This window comes from Heliangelus exortis, chromosome 2, assembly GCF_036169615.1.
Source record: "Heliangelus exortis chromosome 2, bHelExo1.hap1, whole genome shotgun sequence".
In the NCBI taxonomy this organism is placed as follows: domain Eukaryota; kingdom Metazoa; phylum Chordata; class Aves; order Apodiformes; family Trochilidae; genus Heliangelus; species Heliangelus exortis.
Genome location: NC_092423.1, coordinates 60,622,149 through 60,644,306, shown reverse-complemented (window position 1 = coordinate 60,644,306; position 22,158 = coordinate 60,622,149). Strand labels below are relative to the sequence as shown.

General features: G+C 41.0%; 1 protein-coding gene across 3 annotated transcripts in view; it reads left to right on the top strand.

Annotated features, from left to right (window-relative positions):
- The window catches only part of E2F3 (E2F transcription factor 3), a 47,292-nt gene that overhangs the window by 20,225 nt on the left and 4,909 nt on the right, over positions 1-22,158 (top strand). For all 3 annotated transcript variants that reach the window (XM_071736329.1, XM_071736328.1, XM_071736327.1), the window contains exons 2-5: positions 14,093-14,204; positions 16,512-16,731; positions 17,874-18,032; positions 20,220-20,334. In XM_071736329.1, coding sequence (XP_071592430.1) covers positions 14,093-14,204; positions 16,512-16,731; positions 17,874-18,032; positions 20,220-20,334 — 606 coding nt within the window. The remainder of the gene's footprint in view (positions 1-14,092; positions 14,205-16,511; positions 16,732-17,873; positions 18,033-20,219; positions 20,335-22,158) is intronic.

The following is a 22,158-nucleotide window of genomic DNA, read 5'->3' as shown; positions in this document are numbered from 1 at the left end:
GGGATACACTTGATAATGTGAGAAAGAAGAGCAGCTTTCTCTTCTTTTTCCCTAGAAATTTATTCTCTGTGATGACATACCTGGTTTGGATCCAGTCTTGTAATTTAGGCTATCACATCAGCTTTTTAGATTGTCCCTGTCCATGGCATGACAGAATTTACATAGATGTGAAAAATAAAATTATTTAGTCTACCAAGGTTCATTTGCTTTTTTCATGACCTGTTGCTTGTCTTGTTTTCATTCCCTCTCTGTCACTGTGAGTAAGTAGTTCTTGCCATTTGAACCAAATACTTAATCTTCATTTTGCCAGCACTCCCAGGTTGTTCTGCTCCTTGGTGTAGCTGATGGAGTGATAAAATACTGCTAAGGTCGGATGTGCATCATGGTGAAAGTTCAGTGGATTACTAATTCTTTATGACACTACACAGATTTTAAAACATTGCTATCTTTGTGCCATTTCAGCCACATAAACTGCTGCTAAACCAACTGGAGTATATGCAACAGCTTCCTACCTTGAAGTGGGGAGTTCTTAGTTTGGCAACCCAGGCTAGGGGAAGATCAGGTTCAGTTTGTAGTCAAATGTGCTGTGAAGAAATCATCTGATGGCAGTACTGGCTCCTGATCTAGGATGAAGGAGTCTGTCAGCCATGTGTTGGGGTTTCTAGGTTCCTTCTGTCTGTGATTCTCTACCTCTCTCTCTTCCATGCTTTTGTCTTCTGCTGATTTTGAGCCTTCTTTTTTGACTGCTTCTAGGAATGGTTGCTTTTGGATATTTAAACAGTGTTTTCTGTATCTTGGGCGCTTGTTTCTTATTTTTGTTACTTTGAGGTTTGGTATGTGGAGGAGATTAAGTTAGTGTCTCCAAGGCTACTTAAAAATTATTCCTTTATGTGATACTAGTAATTTCATTTTCAAAGCTGTACTTGATTCTTTTTACATTGATTTCTCCATGCAAAGTCACCATTTTAATAACTTGTAGGTGCAAGTATAATTTCTCAGGGTTAACCTCTTGGGCCAATCATAGAATCATAGAATTTTCAGGGTTGGAAGGGGTCTTTAGGATCATGGAGTTCCAACCCCCCTGCCACAGGCAGGGACACCTCCCACTTGATCAGGTTGCTCAGAGCCCTGTCCAGTCTGGCCTTAAAAACTTTCACCACCTCTCTGGGCAACCTGTGCCAGTGTCTCACAGAATCACAGAAAGTTAGGGGTTGAAAGGAACCTTGAAAGATCACAGAGTCCAACCCCCCTGCCAGAGCAGGGTCACACAGGAATGCATCCAGGTGGGTTTTGAATGTCTCCAGGGAAGGAGATTGCACAGCCTCCCTGGGCAGCCTGTGCCAGTGCCCTGTCACCCTCACAGTGAAAAAATTTCTTGTGTTTATATGGAACCTCCTATGTGCAAGCTTATATCCATTGCCTCTTGTCCTATCATTGGGCACAACTGAGAACAGCCTGGCACCATCCTCCTGGCTCTTTCCCTTTATGTATTTATAAACATGGGGTCACCCCTTATTCTTCTCCAAGCTGAAGAGACCCCCTTCCCTCAGCCTCACCACACTCATGGTGAAGAAATTCCTCCAAACATCTAATCTAAATCTACCCTGCTCTAATTTGAATCCATTACCCCTAATCCTATCACCATGTGAGATTCTAAGAAGTCCCTCGCCAGCTTTCCTGTAGCCCTCTTCAGATACTGGAAGGCTACAATGAGGTCTCCTCAGAGCCTTCTCTCCAGACTGAATAAACCCAACTCTCTCAGTCTCTCTTCATAGCAGAGGTGCTCCAGCCCTCTGATTGTCCTCGTGGCCCTTCTCTAGACATGTTCCAGCACATCCATATCTTTCTTGCAATAGGGTCTCCAGACCTGGATGCAGCACTCCAGGTGGGGTCTCACGAAAGCAGAGCAGAGGGGGAGAATCACTTCTCTCGAGCTGCTGGCCACGCTTCTCTTGGTGCAGCCAAGGATCTGGGCTGCAAGTGTACCCTGATGGCTCATGTTGAACTTCTCATCCACCAGCACTCCCAAGCCCTTTTCCTCAGGGCTGCTCTCAAGCCAGTCACTGCCCAGCCTGTATCAGTGCTTGGGATTGCCTCTGGTGCAGATGCAGGATCTTGCACTTGGTCTTGTTGAACTTCATGAGGTTGGCATGGCCCCACCTCTCCAGTCTGTCAGGGTCCCTCTGGATGGCATCCCTTCCCTCCAGCGTGTCAGCTGCACCACACAGTTTGGTGTCATCAGGGAACTTGCTGAGGGTGCACTCAGTGTCACCATCCATGTCACCAACAAAGATGTTAAACAGAACCAGTCCCAGCACTGATCCTTGAGGGACTCCACTTGTCACTGGCCTCCACTTGGACATGGACCCACTGACAGACACTCTTTGGGTGCAGCCACCAAGCCAGTTCTTAATCCACCAAGTGGTCCATCCATCAAGCCCATGTTTTACCAGCCTAGAGACCAGGATGTTGTGTGGGACTGTGTCAAAGGCTTTGCTCAGGTCCAGGTAAATGACATTGGTTGCTCTTCCCTTGTCTATTGATGTTGTGACCTTTTCATAGAAAGCCACAAGGTTTGTCAGGCATGATTTGCCCTTGGTGAAGCTGTGCTGATTATACCCAGTCACCTCTTCATTATTCTTCTGCTCTAGCAGTGCCTCCAGGAGGATCTGCTCCATGATCTTACCAGGCACAGAGGTGAGACTGACCAGCCTACAGTTCCCTGGATCTTCCTTCTTTTCCTTTTTGAAAATGGGGTTATATTTCACTAGTTCTGTTCCCTTTCTGAGGGGGCCCACACCTTCCCTAGTCTTCCTTTTGCTGTTAATATAGCTATAGGATTTTTTTGCTATACCCTTTGATCTCCCTGGTTAGATTTAGTTCTAACTGAGCTTTGGCTTTTCTAACCAGGTCTCTTGCTGCTCATAGAGCTTCCTTATATGCCCCCCATTCTAGATGTCCTTTCTTCCATTCCTTGTAGAGTTTCTTTTTGTGTGATCGTGTGTCCAGGAGCTCCTTGTTCATCCAGGCAGGTCTCCTAGCATTCCTTCCTGCCTTCCTCTTTTTCAGTGTACTTTGCTCCTGGACACGGAGAAAGTGATCCTTGAATACTGACCAACTGTCCTGGGCCCCCCTTCCTTCTAGGGCTTTGTCCCCAGCAGATCCCTGAAGTGATCCAAGTCCACATGCCTGAAGTCCAGGGTTGTAAGCTTGGAATACATCTCCCTAGATGCCCTAGGGATCTTAAATTCATGATCACTAAATTCATGATCATTAAATTCATGATTCATGCTTCATGATCACTGCAGCCAAGGTTGTCCCTGAGTCTCACGTTGGCCACCAGCCCTTCCCTGTTGGTGAGAACAAGGTCCAGCATAGCACCTTTTCTTGTTGGTTCCTCCGCCATTTGGAGGAGGAAGTTAGAATCTGTGAACTGAAGGAACATCCTGGACTGCTGATGCCTTGGCTATGTTGTCCCTCTAGCAGATGTCAGGGTGGTTGAAATCACCCACAAGGACCAGGGCCTGTGAATGTGAAGCCTCTTCTCTCTGGGTATTGAGGGCCACATCTGCTTGGTTCTGCTGGTCAGGTGGCCTGTAGCAGACCCCTGCTGTAACATCACCTTCTCCCTTCTTCCCTTTAATCTTAACCCAGATGCACTCAATCAGTTTGTTGTCTTTCCCCAAGTGCAGCTCCATTGATTCCAGTTGGTCACTGATGTAGAGGGCAACACCTCCTCCCTTCCTACTTTGCCTGTACTTCCTAAAGAGTTTGAACCCATCTACCTCTGCATTCCAGTCATGGGAATTGTCCCACCAAGTTTTAGTAATATCCATTATGTCAGAGCTTTCCAGCAGCACAGTGGCCCTTAATTCATCTTGTTTGTTGCCCAAGCTGTGTGCATTCACACAGAAGCACTTCAGTTGGGCTGGCAGTGTCACCCTCTGAGGCAAACCCCCTTTGGTTCCTTTGGGGTGTCTCAGTGTGTCCTCCCTGGCTTGCCCCAGGGCAAGAAGTTGAGAGCCCTCACTAGCCCTCCATCCCTCTGACTCTGGTGTGCTGCCCCACTTTTTGTTACAAGCAAGCATGAGAGTAACCCCTTCCTACTTCAAACCTTGTTTAAAGCCCTATCAGTGGGCCTTGCCAACTCCTGCCCCAATGTTGGGCCTTCCTTAAAGTAACCTAAAACACCTCACAGTTTATGTATTATTCTGTATTAGAGTAAATGCATATGTTGTTTCTCATTATCTGGCTCTGTAAGTGCAGATCATTGCATATCATTTGGGTCTGGTTGTCTTCTGAAAAATTTTTATCGTCTTTCACAGTGTCCTGTGAAATCTGAATAATAATTTTATCATCCTATATGGATTCAAAGTACATTTATTGTTTTGGGGAAATTTAACTGTATGGAAGTAGGTTAAGGAAGTACTTCTTCAAAATGGAAGCTTTTACCACTAGATTGTAATTATAGCAAATTACATGAACTGAATAAGTACTTAGATATTAGAACTATCATGCCTCAGACAGTGAATTAAAAATACAGAGTCAAGATTGGTGTTCACTATTTTGAAGAAAGGGTTTCTCCTCCTTTGGGAGCATGAATACCCAACACTAACATGCATGTGTGCCTGGGTATTTAAAGCTTACTGCCTTCTAGTTTGTAGCTCTGTGCTATAGTTTCTCAAGTGTATGTATATGAATCCTCTGTGTCACTAATTTTTGAAAGAATGGACACGTTAGCTGTTTCCCTATGAATCAGCTGTCAGTAATTAAAGTCCCTTGGCACTGCACTGGTGTAACTCAGTATGGGCATTCTGCATGGACTATGGGAAGGTTTGTTGTGCCAGGGTGGGGAAATCTTGAACCACAGACCTGTGCGGACAAGAAAACTTGTACTTCAGAAACTTCATTGGTGTGATTCCACAGATACCTTCCTTCCTTGTAGGTGTCCTGTATCCAAGGAAAACAAAGCTCAAGATACTGTGGCTTAGGCTGGCAATTTAGTGAGCAAATTGTACGATGCAAGCCCAATCTTGCATCACTGTGGTGCTCTTGCACTAAGACAGTATTGGCATGGCTTTGGGTATGCTCCTCCTCCCTTTTCACTTCGTGTGTGTCAAATCTTATTGATTCCATCTTTTTAGAGAGTTTTATGACTATATGTGTTCTGTAAATAAAGAGTAACTCTCCTCCAGATTCCTATGTTGATATATATGCCCAGAACGCTAGGACTATAGTATTTAACTTAATGTATCTGATACTTTGTGGCAAGGAAGTTCATCCTACCCTGTTCTCCAGCTCCCTTAATGTCATTCTTTCCACCTAGCAGTGTTCTTTTGTTCAGCAAACAGTTTGGCAGACAACTGGCAGTGTTTGAAATTTTTTCTTTTCTTATTTAAGTAGCTGTGCTAATTTCTACGCATAGAGTGGAAGCCACTCAGTGGAACTAATCCAACCCCAAGCTTACATTGAAGTTAATGGCTTTTAAAAGAGTTCTTTTAAAAGTAGTCCTTAAATACAAAAGGCAAAATAATCTCTAGGATGTACTTTGAGACTGACTGCTTTGTGATGTTTTTTCTTTGGAACAAGTCTAAAATTATATGGAAGATTTATTTCCCTTGGCCCCATTCAGTTTTAGCTTCCCACTGTCAGGAAGCTGAAAGTCTCCTGAAGGGCTGAAATATCGCAAGCAGCTCTGCTGCCAGAAGAGCTGGTACCCTATCACAGATCATGTGAAGTTAAACTATCACTTTCTCATTTGGCTTACTTTGATCTTGATGGCTAATATTAAAATGGACCTGTGTCAGTGCTGTTGTTATATATATATATATATATATATGGAAAACAAACAAGTTGCACCAAAATGCAGCCAGTCTGTTGTCACATCCAACCCCCCCTGCCCCCCACTTGCCATGACTTTGAAAGTTCAGTGTCAGGTCTGATTTATAACAGTCTTGTTTTCTTCAGAGGATGTCTGTGGTGAGAAATTACTGATGTGAACTGCAACTGAAACCCCCCAAGCTTTGCTCTGGAGGCAACAGCCTTGCTGAAGTGGTATCTTTGGGAACAGGGGTAGGCAAATAGGGATAGGCTGGTAGCTTTGGCATCAATTTGTAAGGCCAGGCTGGTGTTAAAGCCTGCTGGTGGCAGGGCCAGCCTTGCCACCATGGCTCTGGTCCTGCTTACTGGTGAGGGAACCACTCCTGCTGCACCCAGCCACCCACAACCCTGCAGTCAGGACTCCCCCCCCCCCCCCCGCCAGATGCTGGTTGGTCTGTTTGTGCTTCTGCAGTGTGAGTCTTGGCTGTCTGTCAGTATGCTGCCTGCATTTTTTGTCTCCAGAGCTTCCTCCTTGTACCTGTTATGTGGAGCCATTCTCAGGATTGCTCAGAGACACTTGTGCTGCTCACCTTGGGCAGTTGAGCAGTTGAGATGAAAACTGGGTGCAGTTTCCTGAAAATAACTTTTTGTATTTCAACACGAAGTGGTAACTGGAACCTTCAAACTTAGCACATTGCAAAGCCATTTCTTCCAGTAAGAAGTAATTGTTTCATATTTGGTGGAAAAAATTGCAATAGAAAGAACTCTGATGATTCATTTCCTATGCAGCATAGGTGTAATTCTGTTGGTTTGAGTCCTGAGACATGGCTTATGCTTTGGTTTATTTCTTGCACAACTATTGTAATGTCCTTCCCCTTCTAGTGCAAAGAAAATACCAAGTACTGCAGCAGTGTTGGAGAACAAGATTAGCTACACATTTCAACAGCAGCTACTAAATTGCCTGGTTGGGCTTAGGCTGATCCCATGGCATCCAAGTAGACTAATGAGCAGAAAATGGAATGACATCAAACAGGTTGTCCACTTACTTCAGTGTCTGAGTTGTGTTAGTGATGGTGACTCTGAGATACTCTGACCTTCAGGCAGCTCAACTCTTCTCAAGGTATTAGGATGAAAATCAAAGGGAATTAGTACCTTGAGATTATAATCAGGAAAAAAAACCACCTGCCATAGGAGGTCTAAGAGGAAGTCACAGTTTTTGACTGCTACATTTCACCACTTTCTTGGTTTGGCTCAGGTTGCTGTGTTTCATTTAAAAGTGGTTGAAAAAATGTCCTGTTCAGACAGGACCCAAATCAGAGAAGTGTGAACTGCCATGCAGGTGATGCCCAGTGCTTCTATCATGGGAGTGAGCTGTCCGTGCTCTCACCTCTGAGCACACCTCACTGAAAGCTAATGTATCCCGTTCAGTGGGTGTTGGAAACTGGTTTGTGTGGTGTTCTTCAGTGATGACTGGGAGGCATACATGACACTTGTGTTGCTTCTTTCTACATATTTGACCTGGGAAGGGAAAGCCATCACTAGGTTATGTTCCTTTGGCTTGGGTCCTACTTTCAAATGAGAATCAGTCGCTGAGGCTTGGCCGCTCACATTTTAACTTTTTTGAGCTAAATACAAGTCTTACGGTTTGATATTTAGGTGCTTACGGTTTGTGGTTTCCTTGACACTCCCACTACTTCTGAGGAAATTGTGAAAATGGAAGTTTGATGGAAATAGGATTGTTTGATTAGGCCTTGATTAGAACCTTCACCAGGGTAGCACTGGCAGCTTCCAGCTCTCAGGGTCAAATGCCTACTGAGAGGGGCTGCAGATGGTAAGAATGTAGTTTAATTTGATTATTGTGAGGTGTCTCTTATTGAATTATAAGCCTGATTAACACAAAGGAAGGGAAATTTCTTTTAATGTTTATCTACATTAAAGACAAGCAATTTGACTGTGACTGAATTTCAACATAGGAGCTACAGAATAAATTTCCTTAGTCAAAACTATAATAAGCTGATACCTGATAAGCTGAAAAATAAGGTGATAGTTTAGGAAAAACAAATTAGTTTAGTGGAAAGGATTTTTTTTTCTTTTTAACACAGTTGCCATTTTCTGAGAAGAAAATTTAGAGCTTTTGTGTTGGAGTAGGTTGATGGGCATGATTTCTGTAAGCTGTGTTTTCATTTGCTTTTAAATGCTTCTTTAAATGTTACTTTAAATGCCAGCTGCTTGTCACTCAACCAATAATTCTGACTAGTATTCAGTACTAATAAAGTATTCAGTTTTTGGGACTGGTTTTTTTTGTGTCCTTTTACCCCAGTGTAATGAATGCTCTGTATGTAAAACTTAATTTGGAGGTCATGTTTTTATTAAAGTGCCATTCTTGGTCTTGTTCTTCAGCATAGGGTAGTATGGGAATGTATACTTTTGATGGAGAGATAATATTTTTGAGAAGAGTTGAGAGGACATGTAGAACTTTCTCTTTAAGAACATACTTATTGTGTCTTACATGTAACTAGTTAAATCCCCAGCTATTACTTTATCTGTTATTTTCTCAAACTCCTGTGTAATAATTTAATACTGTCAGAATTAACTACTGAAAAGGGTAGTATGTTACAAATTACTGAAGCAGTTTGTAGACCACTGGTGTCAATATTTCTTCACAGAACACTGATGTCTACCCTTTCCAGGCATTTGAACTGGAAATTCATCTTCTTGTCGTTCAACAGAAATAGGTATGATATGAGGAGCTGTCACTAGGAGTCCGGAGCAGGAACTCTGGTAGTCTTCTTGCATCTTCTTTATGGACTCAGGTGTTTTTTCACTTCTGAGCTGACTTGCAGAGCTCAGCCACTTCCCTGAGAGCTCCTCTGCTTTCCTCTCTGCAGCTCTCCCCATTTTTCAATCTTCCCTGATGTTAGTTTTGGTGTTTGCCATGCCCTCAGACAGGTGCAGGCACTCAGGGCCCTTCACATACCAGTTTGTTCATTTAAGCATGTTCAAAAGGCACAGTCTATATCACCTCTTTCAGTGGAGAAATTTCCTTAGCATATGAATATTTTTGTGTGTTCACCTCAAGGTGTCATTTTTTTGTTTTCTTCTTTTCTTGTATTCCTTACTCGTAAAGCTCCAGCTTAATTTATCCTTTCATGTAAGATGCTTGCTTTCTTCCCTGCAGCTCCTGACCTCTGGAACATCTTTCTAGAATTCATGCCTCAGAACCTTGACTTTTAAATTGTATTTTTCATTGACTGCTTAATTTTGAAAATGTGGAAGAAAGCCTGTGAACATTGGTAAAGCACCCATGCTGTGGCTTCCTCACTGCGGTCAAAATTTATCTATGCTCACTGGCTAGGCTTGCATCCCCTCCCCAGTAATATCAGCATTGTGGTGACATACAGAAAAGCTGTCATTTTATCTGCCCCAGCAATTGTAGTATCTTCTAGAGACTATGCTAGGCTTAGTCATCTGCCCTTGCTTAACTTGCCCCACTCAGTCCTTGCTCTGAGATACCAACGGAGACACAGCTGAGTGCTACAGCACATTTCCCTGTCTTGCTGCTTAGTTCACTGTCAGCTATCACTAAATGCACACAATTTATTGCTTGTTATGCTTAGTCATTTCCAGTCTTTCTATTTTTCCTGCCCAGTCAACTATAAATTGGAATTTCTTTCCAGCTCCTCATCCTATTTTTTTTCCTCCAGTAAATTATTTTATCTTCTGCCCCCATCTCAGCAGGCTTTGTCCCAGGTTACTTCCACTCTCATTCTGAGTTCAACTTTAGTCCCTTTGTATTTAAATCAGACTGCTGCTGCTGTAATATACCCTGAGTGCCTGTTGGGGAAGTGGGTTTTGTTCATCCTGCTAGGGGTGTGTCTCATCCTGGAGGGGACCTTCCAGGAGATGGCATGTGCACAGCCTGTGCAGGCCCAAGAGCTGTGGCTCTTACAGTTTGGAATGGAATTTGGCTCTTAATGATTGTGATGAAAATGTACTGACTGTGCTTTTCCAAGTGTTTTTAAATTTGCAGTTTTGGGGAAAAAGAATATGTCCAATGCTGTTCATCCTTCTGTCAAATTTTACATGTCTACTGCAGCCTAATGGGTGCGGGAATATTTCAGGCAAAGGATTTTCAGAAGGCAGCACATGTTTCGTAATTTTTCTTGCTGAGGGAGACATCAAGCAGGAAAAAATTCAGTGCGCATAGTTTGGCAAAGTTATTCTCCATATTTTTATCACTGGAAAGAATTAGAGGATGTTTGACTACTTTTTCCCCTCAAACTTAGAAATACAAGTCTTGTAGAAAATGAGGCTTTGGTTTGACACAGTGCAGTCTTCAAAAACTGATGCTGTCTGTACCACACCATGGCACTTCCCTCTGCAAGTTCTACTAAACCCAGTGGTTGCTGTCACCTAATACTTAGCACTTCACTGTCTGTTGTGCTCTTAAAAGGTAGCACTCTGATTTTTGTTTTTCTTTTGATATGGTGCCAGTTTCTTTCCCCAAGTACCAAAGTTGACTGCTGTGTGACATGAAAGCAAAGCCACTCCATTGCCAAGTTGATGCCCCAAGGGGCATGGAGAGTAGCCTGCTACTCCTGCTCAGCAGCTCTCAGTGTAGTCACCCACAAGGGATAAATGGGCAGAAATGTCCTCACTTCTCTTTTGGAGTAGGACTAGGTTTCTTCTTCATGCAGCATCTGAATTAGACCAGTCAGTCAGGTGCTGCCTGCACCAGGGAAGGAAGGAGAGCACAGTGGTGGAGGGGAGGATGCAGAAGAGGTGGTAGCAGCAGCCTTTTAGACCCAGGTAGCTGGGAAGTCAAAACAGCCCATTAATGGAAGTAGGCTATAATTTCCTATTGGCCTCTTTTTCACCTTTTTTCTTTCAATTCAAGAAAAACATGTTTGCTCTTTTTCTTGTCTTCTGTAAGCATACCTGCCTCCAACTTTTTCTTAAAAGCTAATCCCGGAGACTGAGTATTGTAAAGTGAATTGCATCAGGCCCTGCCTACTTGAAAATTCTTTGCTTATCCTGGGACCTTTAAAACTATTTTCCTATAGAGACAAGTGTTCTTATGAAGACATTCTTGCAGATTTGCCTCTGATGTTAACTGGGGTAGCTATCTGGGTTTCTTTGCTTTAAAAAGGAACTTGAAGCTAAAAGGGAGTAACTGCAAAAGAATCCACATGTCACCTGTTTTTAGTGGTCTGCACCATACAGTGGATCTATATAGGGAACTGGTCATAGTATTTGAAGAGGAAATTGAGTCAAAACAGTAGATGCAACATTTTTTGGCCACGTTATGTAGGTGTCAGACTCAGCCCAATAGGATGCTTTCATGTTACTTTAATGTCTCTTGCTGGATGTATCAATTTGTGGCTTTATCTGTCTAATTGCCCCATGTGTTTTGTGATCATCTCACAATTCTCCTGAGGAGCCTGGCTTACATTTATTGAACTTAAGTTTTAACGTCACTGACAAAGTCTTAGTTCCTGTGCTTCCTATCTTTCCCTATCATTGGAATGCTTTGTGCTGGTGTCCTTTGTCAAGCTACTTCTTAGGAGGTCCCATGGACTGTGTCAGAATAATCTGCATACTAGGATTGATCAAACAATGCAAATAAAGACAAATAATTAAGGTTGTGCAAATAATGAGTATAGTTATGCAAATCAAGAGGGTGTTTTTTTAAAGGATCACCTATTCTGCTAGTTGCTGACCATGGAACTTGAGATTTTTGAAGGGAAGTCTGGAAAGCACTATGAATAATTTTGGAGATTAGAGGAACTTTGAGTCAGCCAGGATCTCCAGTGAAAAGGAAAAGGCACTAAAAAAATCTTCAGCCTGTAAGTCAGGGAAGAAGTTGAGAGAATATACCACTTCAGTTCTGCATCTGACAAGTTACAGAGTTTGTAAAACAGGAAGTGGAAGAGAGCACTTGCTGAGTGACGTGGGATACTTGGCCTGAAATTAAACATTCCCCAGGGTTTGCTGTAATTGCCTCTCTGTAACTTCACCAAGCTCTTTTAAATTCTTCTGAAATATTTTGCTCTCTATATCTTTCAGGTTTTCTGCATGCTTTATGCCCTACAAATTAACAGTCTTGTATCTGCTATCTCTGCTCTTTGGTATTTTTCCAGAAGCCAGTCAATGGTCTTGCAGTGCCCATGGGTGCAGCACACTGGTGAGACAAGAGCAAAGAGCACATTTTTGTAGCACAACCCCCAGCACCCACAGACAGCCTTGTGCTGCTGCACATGGCCAAAGGATGCTGTTTATGTTCTCTCACTACCAAACCTCATTATTTTAAGTTCACAGGAGAAAGTTTTTAAGTATTTAACCACAAAAACAGGCAAAATACCATTGTTCATGTCTTGCAAACAAGTTGAGACAAAAAGTTTTGATGTGTAGCCCAAAGTGGAGATGGGGAGAGCTGCTGCAAATCTCTGAGTTTGAAGTCTTTAGCATTTCCCCTCCTTCTCACACCTGGTTTTGATATTCTCTTTTATTTTTAATTGGATCCCTTTGGCCTAGTCTTCCCATGCCCTGAATTGTTCCCTTTTCACGCCTCCTTCCTTCCCTTTTATAGTTCTCAGGGTGGAAAAACACTTACTTAAAAAAGTGTGAAATGTATTTCTCCCTCTGGAATAGCTCTAATCTTAATTTAATCCAATTGTGTTGGCTAAACATATTAGCTGGATGCTTTTGTTAACAGCTGACCTTTTTAAAATCTGTGTCCTTGGCTTACAGAGTCAATGTCTGAGGCAGAGGAGCTGGGGTGTTTCATGCCATCAGAAGTTGCCACCAATGGGCTACAGTGAGCTTGGTGCCTGTATTGGTTAGATGGATGCAGTTAGTTCAGTTTTACTCTGTCATTGATTAATTTAATGCCTTGCTTCTTCCCAGAAAATGAGAGAAAAGTGGCTTGAGCACTCTGCACATGCGATTTCACCATGGGCTTGTGCAAGTTTCATGTGCTTTAACTCGCCTTTTAATAAGTTTGAGGTTTGCAAATGGAATCCAGTACAAAGATGTTAGTTACTTATCCATAAATAAATGTATATAAGTTAATTTATTTAGAGCTTTCTATTGGGTCGAAGACCCAAAATAAAATTCATAAGTTAAATCCCCAGTACAGACATATGTCTACTGCTCCACAGCAGAATGTATTATTTTATACTGGTTCACTGAAGAGCAGAATGTGATCCAAGCCTCTGGGGCAACTCTAATGAGCAGGAAAATAAAATACTCTGAATTGTTCTACCTAATTGACTAAACAACATTCTTCAGAAACAGTTATTTGGCTAAAATTCATTAGATGTAAAACTTTTCTTTTTCCTTTGTCTTCCCAGGTAATGTGCTTTCTACTGTTAGGATAAGAAGTATCCTCATATTTCATTTCAGTAACATGAGCAACATGGCAGGGTGTAGAATTGTTTCCAATGATAGTAGATTGTGTTTCTGACTAGGAACACAATTCATATTGGTAGTGTGGCATGTCTCTGTGTTGGGTAGTTTAACCCATTATTTTTATTATTCGAGCTGTACATCGCTTTCCTTTGAGCTGACTGCAGCACTGAGATGATTTTCAGGCATTGTCCTTCTGATGCTGCTTTTGCTCCACTTCACTTATAAGTGGGCAGATTTAATACAAACATGCTAGTTAATGTAAAATAAATGTAGTGGTTGTGCTTTCAATGCAGACAAAAATTGTCAACAGAAGAGCTGTCTAATGCTGCTCTCGATGTCGTATCTTGTTTTTCATTGATGGAAAGCTTATAGCAGTGGAAATTGCTGGCTCTCTCCAAGCCATCATTTCAAATGGGGAAGGAAAAATGTGACTTGCACTAATACTGCCTGCACACAAACTTATATGGTTAGAAGGAGTTTTTCAAGAGAAATGGAGCTTTCTGAGTGCATATCTCTGTGCTTGAGTGTTTGTCTTTTGTTTTCTTAACCAGACTGTTCTCAACTCAAGCAGAGGTATGTGTGGTATAAAAGCAAGTCATACAAATGTCACTCAGCTTTTTCAAATTAAAAAGAAATCGCTGAATTTTCCAAACAAAGCCATCATCCTACTACTGAAGTCCACCTTTGGATCTCTATAAATATTCAGATTCCCTTTTGGTTAATATGGGGTTCACCTTGCTATGAAATGTTCACTGCTGCCTGCCCTCCCTGTAACTCCAGCATTGTGTTCAATAAAGTGAAATACACTTCTTATCAATCCAACAATTTTAAAAAATGAACTTTTTTTTTTTTTTTTTAACAGGCAAAACGAAGGCTGGAGCTGGGAGAAAGTGGTCATCAGTATCTTGCTGAAGGACTAAAGACTCCAAAGGGGAAAGGAAGAGCTGCAACAAGAAGTCCAGATAGTCCAAAAAGTAAGGGAATTTGTAATATGCTTTCTTTATGGCAGAATTTTTGATTTTACTAGTTTGACATCAGAGTGAACGATGCATTACGTAGTTAAAAAATGTGTTTATTACTGTCCTCTCATGTAAAATATAATATTGTCTACAAGAGTTGTCTAATGCTGCTCTTGATGTTGTATTTTGTATTTCATTGTGCATGCAACATGCTCAGCCTCACAGCCAGGCAGCACACAAGGTGTTTGCAGAGTGTATTGATGAGTTGATGTAGAGCTGCTGAGTGGCTGCAGAGGCTCCTGGCTGCTCAGTCTGTCCCTCTGCTGCCTCTCCTCCCGGGACCTCCTCTTCAACCAAGCACATGATGTTGAGGATGCTTAGGAGTAAGGAACCAAGATATTATGACAGGATCAAACACACAGTTATTAGACAAAGCTAATCAAGCCAGCCACCTTTTTCTCTGCTAGTGTTACAGTAGCTGATTGGCAGGGCCTCCTCCCCAGGCAGGGATTGGCAAAGAGGGGGGTGGCTGTGCCACAGCAGCATTAAATCCTTTTTTGTGGGCTCTGAGCTTCCTTCTCTCCCAGCAATATGACTAGATTATTACTGCCACTGCTTAGTTGCTCCAAGTATTGTTTTTTTGCACATCTGTTTGTTTCCTCAGGCGGTAGGTTCCTTGTAACAGGAGCTGGGGGCTAAGCTTTGCCATCTTGTTTGGAGGATTCCAGCAGGAGAATTAGGCTTGCAGAGGGAGGAGAGTGGGGAAAGTATAGGACTGGGTCAGTGGTGGTAGTGATGAGAGAGTGAGAGATCTGAAGGGATACTTAGCTGTCCCTACTCACCAGTCTACATCATTTTTATTGAAAGAGATAGGAAAAGGGAAATTAGCCAAAGATACAAACTTGAAGCAGACAAGTGAAACAACCACTGTTATTTTAATTAATCTAAACTACATGAAGTCCATTTTAAATTGGAGTACCTTCTCATAGAAGTTCAGTACAATTTGGAGCACAGGATGCTGCTGCACTGTTGGTAAGGCTGTGCAGAGAACTTGCTTCATGACCAGAAGCACATGCCATTTTATATGGGGGTCAGGTAGCTTCTTCGCACTCTGATCCTCTTATTCTTTTCCAAATCCTAAATTAAAACAAACAAACAAAACCACTTTGCTCTCAATTCACAGGATCACCTAACTGATACGAATTTCCTTCCATTTCCCAGTGCAGACAAGCACTGAATCCACCAAAGAATGAGATATAGCAAGTTCTCTTTGGAAGCAGGCAATTACTGATTTTCATTGAAAAGCCATCATATCCTTCAAAATATTTCAAGGCAGTCTAAGGGTTTCCTTTCAGGTAGGGTTTTAGTTTTGATGGCCTTCTGCAACTAAGAGTGGGACATGAACCTTGAAACCATGAAAATCACCACCAGATCAAGCATAAGATCCAGCCTGCATAATACTTGATGCAATTGAAAGGTTTTTGATGTATCAGCCCAGCAGACTTCTAATAATGGGTAGCTCATTTCCCTTGACACAAAGGCCTTGAACATTTAGAATTAGAAATTATTCTGATCTACATATTTAAACTCTTAAAAGCTCATCTATTAAATATATAGATGATATGTTTGTGCATGCAAACAGCAATTTGTCTAGTAAGATTCAAGCTGTTGGCTGACTTCTAATTTAAAAGAAGTGGATACTCTTGCCCAGTTCGAGCATTGTTTGATTATGGAGAAATAATTACTATAAAGTGTACCTTGTGTCAGTCTCCTCCAAATCACTTGAGTTTTCTGTGAGCTGTGGAGACTGGTGCTGATGGAAACTGTCATTGTGTTCACCCACTGAAGTACACCTAAGTCCTGCTTAATTGCATGTGAAACACTTATCTTACAAGAGGGGAAAATCAAACCCTGATGAAAGCTGGCTATCAGCCTGATGAAGGAGAGTCATAGGGGAATTTTTGGTATTGCTGCCAGGATAAATAGATACTAAAAATACTGTTAAGAATTCACATAGTGAAAGCCTAAGTAGAATATTGCTATATGAATCCGTCAGACTAATGGAAATGTTTGCATTTAAAAAAAGGTATGTATTTGCTCATGTACCTGTGACTTTTGGAAAAGTACGTCTTGAAATACAAATAAGTACCCAGTGGTTAAGTTGTGTCTTAATGCAGAGGTTTGAGAGATTTCTTTAGTAAAAAATGAAAGAAATATCTGTAATATGTATCCTTTTATTTCTGGATGCTGCTTTCAGAACCAAAATGAGAAAACTGATTTATCTGGGGTGTTTTGGTTTTTTTTCCCTCTTTTCTTTCCAAGCTCCAAAATCTCCTTCAGAAAAGACTCGGTATGATACATCACTTGGCCTTCTTACAAAGAAGTTCATTCAGTTGCTGAGCCAATCTCCTGATGGGGTCTTAGATTTGAACAGAGCGGCAGAGGTCCTCAAGGTGCAAAAAAGGAGAATTTACGATATCACCAATGTACTGGAAGGCATCCATCTCATTAAGAAAAAATCCAAAAACAACATTCAGTGGATGTGAGTGTTCATTATCCTTTTCCATTCCTGCTGGTTGATTTCTCTGTGACAGAGCAACAGTGTTTTTCTTCTCCCACTCTCCATTGTAACACTTCTCTCCAAGCAACTGTCCAAAATGCCTTCTATCAGGATAAAGTTTTCTTCTTCTTTTTTCAGTGTTTTTTCTTCTTCTTTTTTCAGTGTATAAACAGCATTTGTCAGGGAAATTACAGAAATTACAGCATTTTGTTTGAATACTGGATTAACTCATTTGCTTTCGCATGTGGAGTAATTTTTAGGTACACATCTCTGCCTACTGCTTTCCTTGGTCCTTTTCAGGGTGTGGTTAGAGGAGAGGGGTGTTAGAAACAAGACTTTGGAAGAGGTTAGAAATATTCAATTTTCCATCTTGGTGGTAGTTCCAAAATATGTTGACATCATAAAAAGGTGTTTCTCCTGAAAAGCATAGTTTATGTTGACTTGCTGTGGGCAGGCTTAAGGAGGAGTGAAGGACCCTGTACTCAGCACTGGTGAGGCCACACGTCGAGTCCTGTGTCCAGTTCTGGGCCCCTCAGTTCAGGAAGGATATCGAGGTCCTGGAGCAGGTCCAAAGGAGGGCAACCAGGCTGGTGAAGGGACTGGAGCACAGATCCTATGAGGAGAGGCTGAGGGAGCTGGGGCTGTTCAGCCTGGAGAAGAGGAGGCTCAGGGGAGACCTCATCACTCTCTACAACTCCCTGAAAGGAGGGTGTAGCCAGGGGGGGGTTGGTCTCTTTTCCCAGGCAACTCTCAGCAAGACAAGAGGGCACGGTCTCAAGTTGTGCCAGGGGAGGTTTAGGTTGGACATTAGAAAGAATTTCTTTACTGAGAGGGTGATCAAGCATTGGAATGGGCTGCCCCGGGAAGTGGTGGATTCTCCGTCCCTGGAGATATTTAAAAAGAGACTGGATGTGGCACTCAGTGCCATGGTCTGGTAACTGCAGCGGTAGTGGATCAAGGGTTGGATTGATGATCTCAGAGGTCCCTTCCAACCCAGCCAATTCTATGATTCTATGATTCTATGACTTGATCTGCACTGTACAAGCCTGCGTCTTCCTTTTTCCTTAGCACAGGGTCAAGTTTTACAAATGCTGACAGGGTGTCTTCCTCCTCTGTATCTCCAGGGGCTGCAGTCTGTCAGAGGATGGTGGCATGCTGGCACAACGTCAAGGCCTCACAAAGGAGGTGACTGAACTGACTCAGGAAGAGAAGAAACTGGATGAGCTAATCCAAAGCTGTACCCTGGACCTCAAGCTGCTAACAGAAGACTCAGAGAATCAGAGATATCCTTTTTTGCCAAAGCCTCAAAGGTGTTGTCTTCTTGCTGTGCTTTGTAATACTAAGAAAATTCATCTAAGCAATGTAACGTGAAGCATCAGAAATTTCCAGAAGTTGGATAATGGGTTTTAATGTAGTTCTGTGTAGAAGCTACTTAAGCTGCTTGCACCTGAAGGACCCCATTAACATCCTTGTTCACATAAAACAGAACCAAGAATTGGTGATTATGAATGATAATATCCAAGACTCTGTGCTTTTTTGACTCTTTTGAGCCCAGAGCAAATCACATTTTTATGTGCACAGAAATTACATGGGCATAGAGACAAAGTCTTCACTAAGGTAACAAAGACTTGTGTGTGCATGTACTCATTACTTACTTTATTTATTTATTTTTTACATTAAACTGATGTTTATTTAAATTACTTACACAGAGATGAAAATAAAGTTGGGAGTCAGTTTAGTCTGAAACTCGCAACAGATTTTTAAATTCCTCTGGTTAGAGGATCTGTAACAGAATATCATGGGTAAAAGTTTTATGAGCTACTTTACACTTAATTATTAAATGTAACAGCAATGCTTAGCTGCATAAAGTTCATATGACTTCTGGCATTTTGTCTGCTAATACCCCTTGTGAGTTACCAATTCTCATTTTCACTAGATTTCCCCCCTATTAGCAACAGAATAGAGCATTTTAGTAAATGCTGATGTGAAAATTTTTATCACTTTAGATAGTCAGTAGTTCTTAAAAAGCATCTAATGAGGTGGACTTAATCTCTGTTTTGAAGGATAGGAAATAAGTAATTGAGTGTCAGTAAAACGTAATGTGAGCTATGTAAATATTGTCTTTTGATTGTGCTTGCATCACAAAATGCTTATGAAAGCAAGACCACCGACTGGCTTAGGGAGTAGGGTCAGCACAACCTTGATCCTCAAAGGGATTTAAACAAAGCAAAAGTGGGCATTGCAATTCTTTATTTTCTAGCACTGTTTGCTGTGGTAGAGATCCCTGCCCTGTGGCTGCTGACTCCCTTGGGGTGGGCAAGGAGGGATCAGTATGATAGCAGCATCTTTGCTTCATGCTTTTGGATTTAGGAGAGCATATTCCCCAAATTCTTTGGTGACTTTACTGATTTTACTAGTGAATACTGAGGAAGGAAAGTGGAAGTGTGAAACCTGGGGAGCAATCCCAGTGCTTCCCAATGTGGTCTGTTGCTCATCTCACTGAAGTCTGACATGAGGTGACCTACTGACTGCTCATGGAGCTGAGAAGCCTTTTCCTTTTCTTAATCCCTGAAAGCAAAGTTTCTGCTTTGGAAAATGTTTTTCTTTTCCCTCATCATTAGGTAGTGCCAAGACATTGTTTGTACTGCAGCTGTGTGCTTCCTTATCTACCTTATAAATAGAATTGGGCAGTGACTGATTGCTACCTTGAGTGTTTTGGGATATACCCAGCATTAGTGTGGGGAGCTTTTAGCTGTGACACCATGGTCCACAGGCCAGTGAGGAGCAGCTGTGAAGTAACCCGCCAGAATGCTCACATTAATTTAGACAAATGCATGTTGAACAGCAAAATGTTTATGTGTTTTTTCCATGCTTATGCAGAAGTCAACTTTCTGCACTGTCGAGTTGTTTAAAGTAGTTGTGTAAGCAGTTTAAAAGAATTAATTTCATATAAATTAACAAATAGATTTATGAATATACAAGTATCTACAAAACTCAAATATGGAAGTTATTATTTTAGTGATGACTTAAAAATATATTGTATATGCACATCAATAACATCCATTTGTAAATTCTTCGGGTTTTTTCTGTAATTTCCCATTCTTCATAATTTCCTAGCAAATGTATACAAAAGTGTTGCTTCACACAGTCAGCAAGTAATTGTGAGTTGTATCTTATCTTTATCTTATGTAGCTTTATCTTATGTAGCTTTAGCTGTATAGAAGAAGAGAGAGAGGAGGACTTCAGCATGGAGGATCATTTTGTCATTTGGTAGTGGCTCTAGCTGTTAGATCAAAGAGAAGTTCTTACGCAGTTTCACTGCAGTCACAACTGGTGTGGAGAACAGAAAACTTTGGGCTAAGAGCAGTGTAGCAATGAAAAAATGGAAAAATAATTAAAAGAATTCTTCCTCTTCTAATAGTCTGAATATATCAAAATTTGGATTAGGAAAATTCCTTAACAGGGATTACATTAGCTTATGTGACATATCAAGATATCCGAAAAATTAGTGGCCTTAAAGACCAAACTGTTATAGTTGTGAAAGCTCCTCCAGAAACAAGACTTGAAGTGCCTGACCCAGTGGAGGTAAGTGGAACCTGGCTTCTCCTACCAGCACATATATACATACATAATTTTTCTATAGACAAAACAAGTGTATTTGGAGTCTTACAAGTCTTATTGTGGCAACTGATTCCCAAATCGTATTATATTGGTATACGCTTCTACATTCATCTGTCTTAGCAACTTTGGAGGTTTTTTTGTTTTTTTGTTTTTTTAATGGAAGAGGAGTCATTTAAAATAATTTTACAGACTTTAGTCATTATTTGTTCCTTTTCTTTCAATTCCAACTTTTCTTCAGAGAATCCACTCTATGTACAGATTGTTTTCTTTTCCCATTCTTGGTCTAAAGAAGAGCTCTTCCTTGACAGCTGGGATTTCCAGTTTGTGATCATATAAAATCTTTCTCTCAAAAGGAGATTCAGCTCTTACCTTTTTTAGCTTTATGTATTTTTACTTACAAAGTTAATGGATAACTCAAAGCCTTAAGTATATTGATGACTCGTTACTGATATTCTATTTTACTGAGACATGTTATCATGTAGCATTTTAATTTCTGAAGTATTACTGTTATTGTTGGAACTTGTGTTTTACTCTTAGAATCCATTCTTGCCCTTAGTTCTTTACCTTACAGCTACTTCTTACTTTTAGCCTTACAGCTACTTCTTTAGTCATCATCTTTGCTTCACTGATACTGATTTTATACATCTGTGTAAATCTTGGTACATTCTACTAGCCCACTTCTTACTTGCTATTGTGAAATCTGCGGGGGCCTTTTCCATTTTAAGTACTTTTATTTCTGAGGATGTGTTCATCTGTGCCTCTCTTCTGTTGTCCCTTGCTACTCAAACCAAGGTCTGTCTCCTAGTGCCAGCTTTTGGATAAGAGATGTCTTCTCATTCTTTCATCTTCATTTTGTTTCTTTCCTTTACCTCAGGTATATGTCTATTACCTGCTTCCTTTGCCTATGTCACGCTTGCAGAGAAAAATGCTTTGGGAGGCTTTTCTTTGAAGATATCCTCAAGGAGTAGCTTTACTTTTCTTCATTACTCTCATGGTTTATGAGCCACACGGTTCAGCTGCTCCTGGGATTTTATTTCTTGGTTGAAAAACTGAGCTGCTTTATAATTCAGCTATTTATTTATTTTAATTATTTTATTTTAATTGTTTTATTAATTTATGATTATCAATTTATTATTTTATTTATTTATTATTTTATGATATATGTTTAATTTATTATTTAATTTTATTATTTATAATTTAAATTAATTGTTTTATTTATTTATATTAATATTTATTTTATTATATTTACAATCCAGCTATTATGACAGGCCCGGGTATGTTGGGCAAACATAAATAATTTGCATGAGTCGCTTCTTTAGAGATTAAAAAGTGTACCAAATTTCTTTTCTCAAGGAGCACTTAGACATAGGGCTAAATGCCAAACATATTTGTGTTGTGTCATAACTCTACATTTTTCCTTCATCCCCACTCTTGGGCTGGTTCCACTGAGCCCAGATCCACCTGCTGCCAGGAGGGCAAGAAGAGGCTCCAGACTCCCTGTCGCTTTTCCTAAGATTATTTGCTACTTTTGCTTAGGCATATTATGTTTTCCATCCTTATCCCTGCCTTTGTCCTTAATTTCCCTTTGAACCTAGGTATAGGTTTTCGAAAAATAAATCATTGCTGCAATAAGGGGCATTTTTTTTTTCAGTGCATAAATATATAGAGTTATCATTGCTTGTTTTCCTTTTTCTTTCCTCTAGGCCTTATGCTTTGATTTTTAGTTCAGTGAAATCAGGCAAGTAGAGAAGAATCATTAAAACGAGTGCCTAGACCTCCCTTATATCC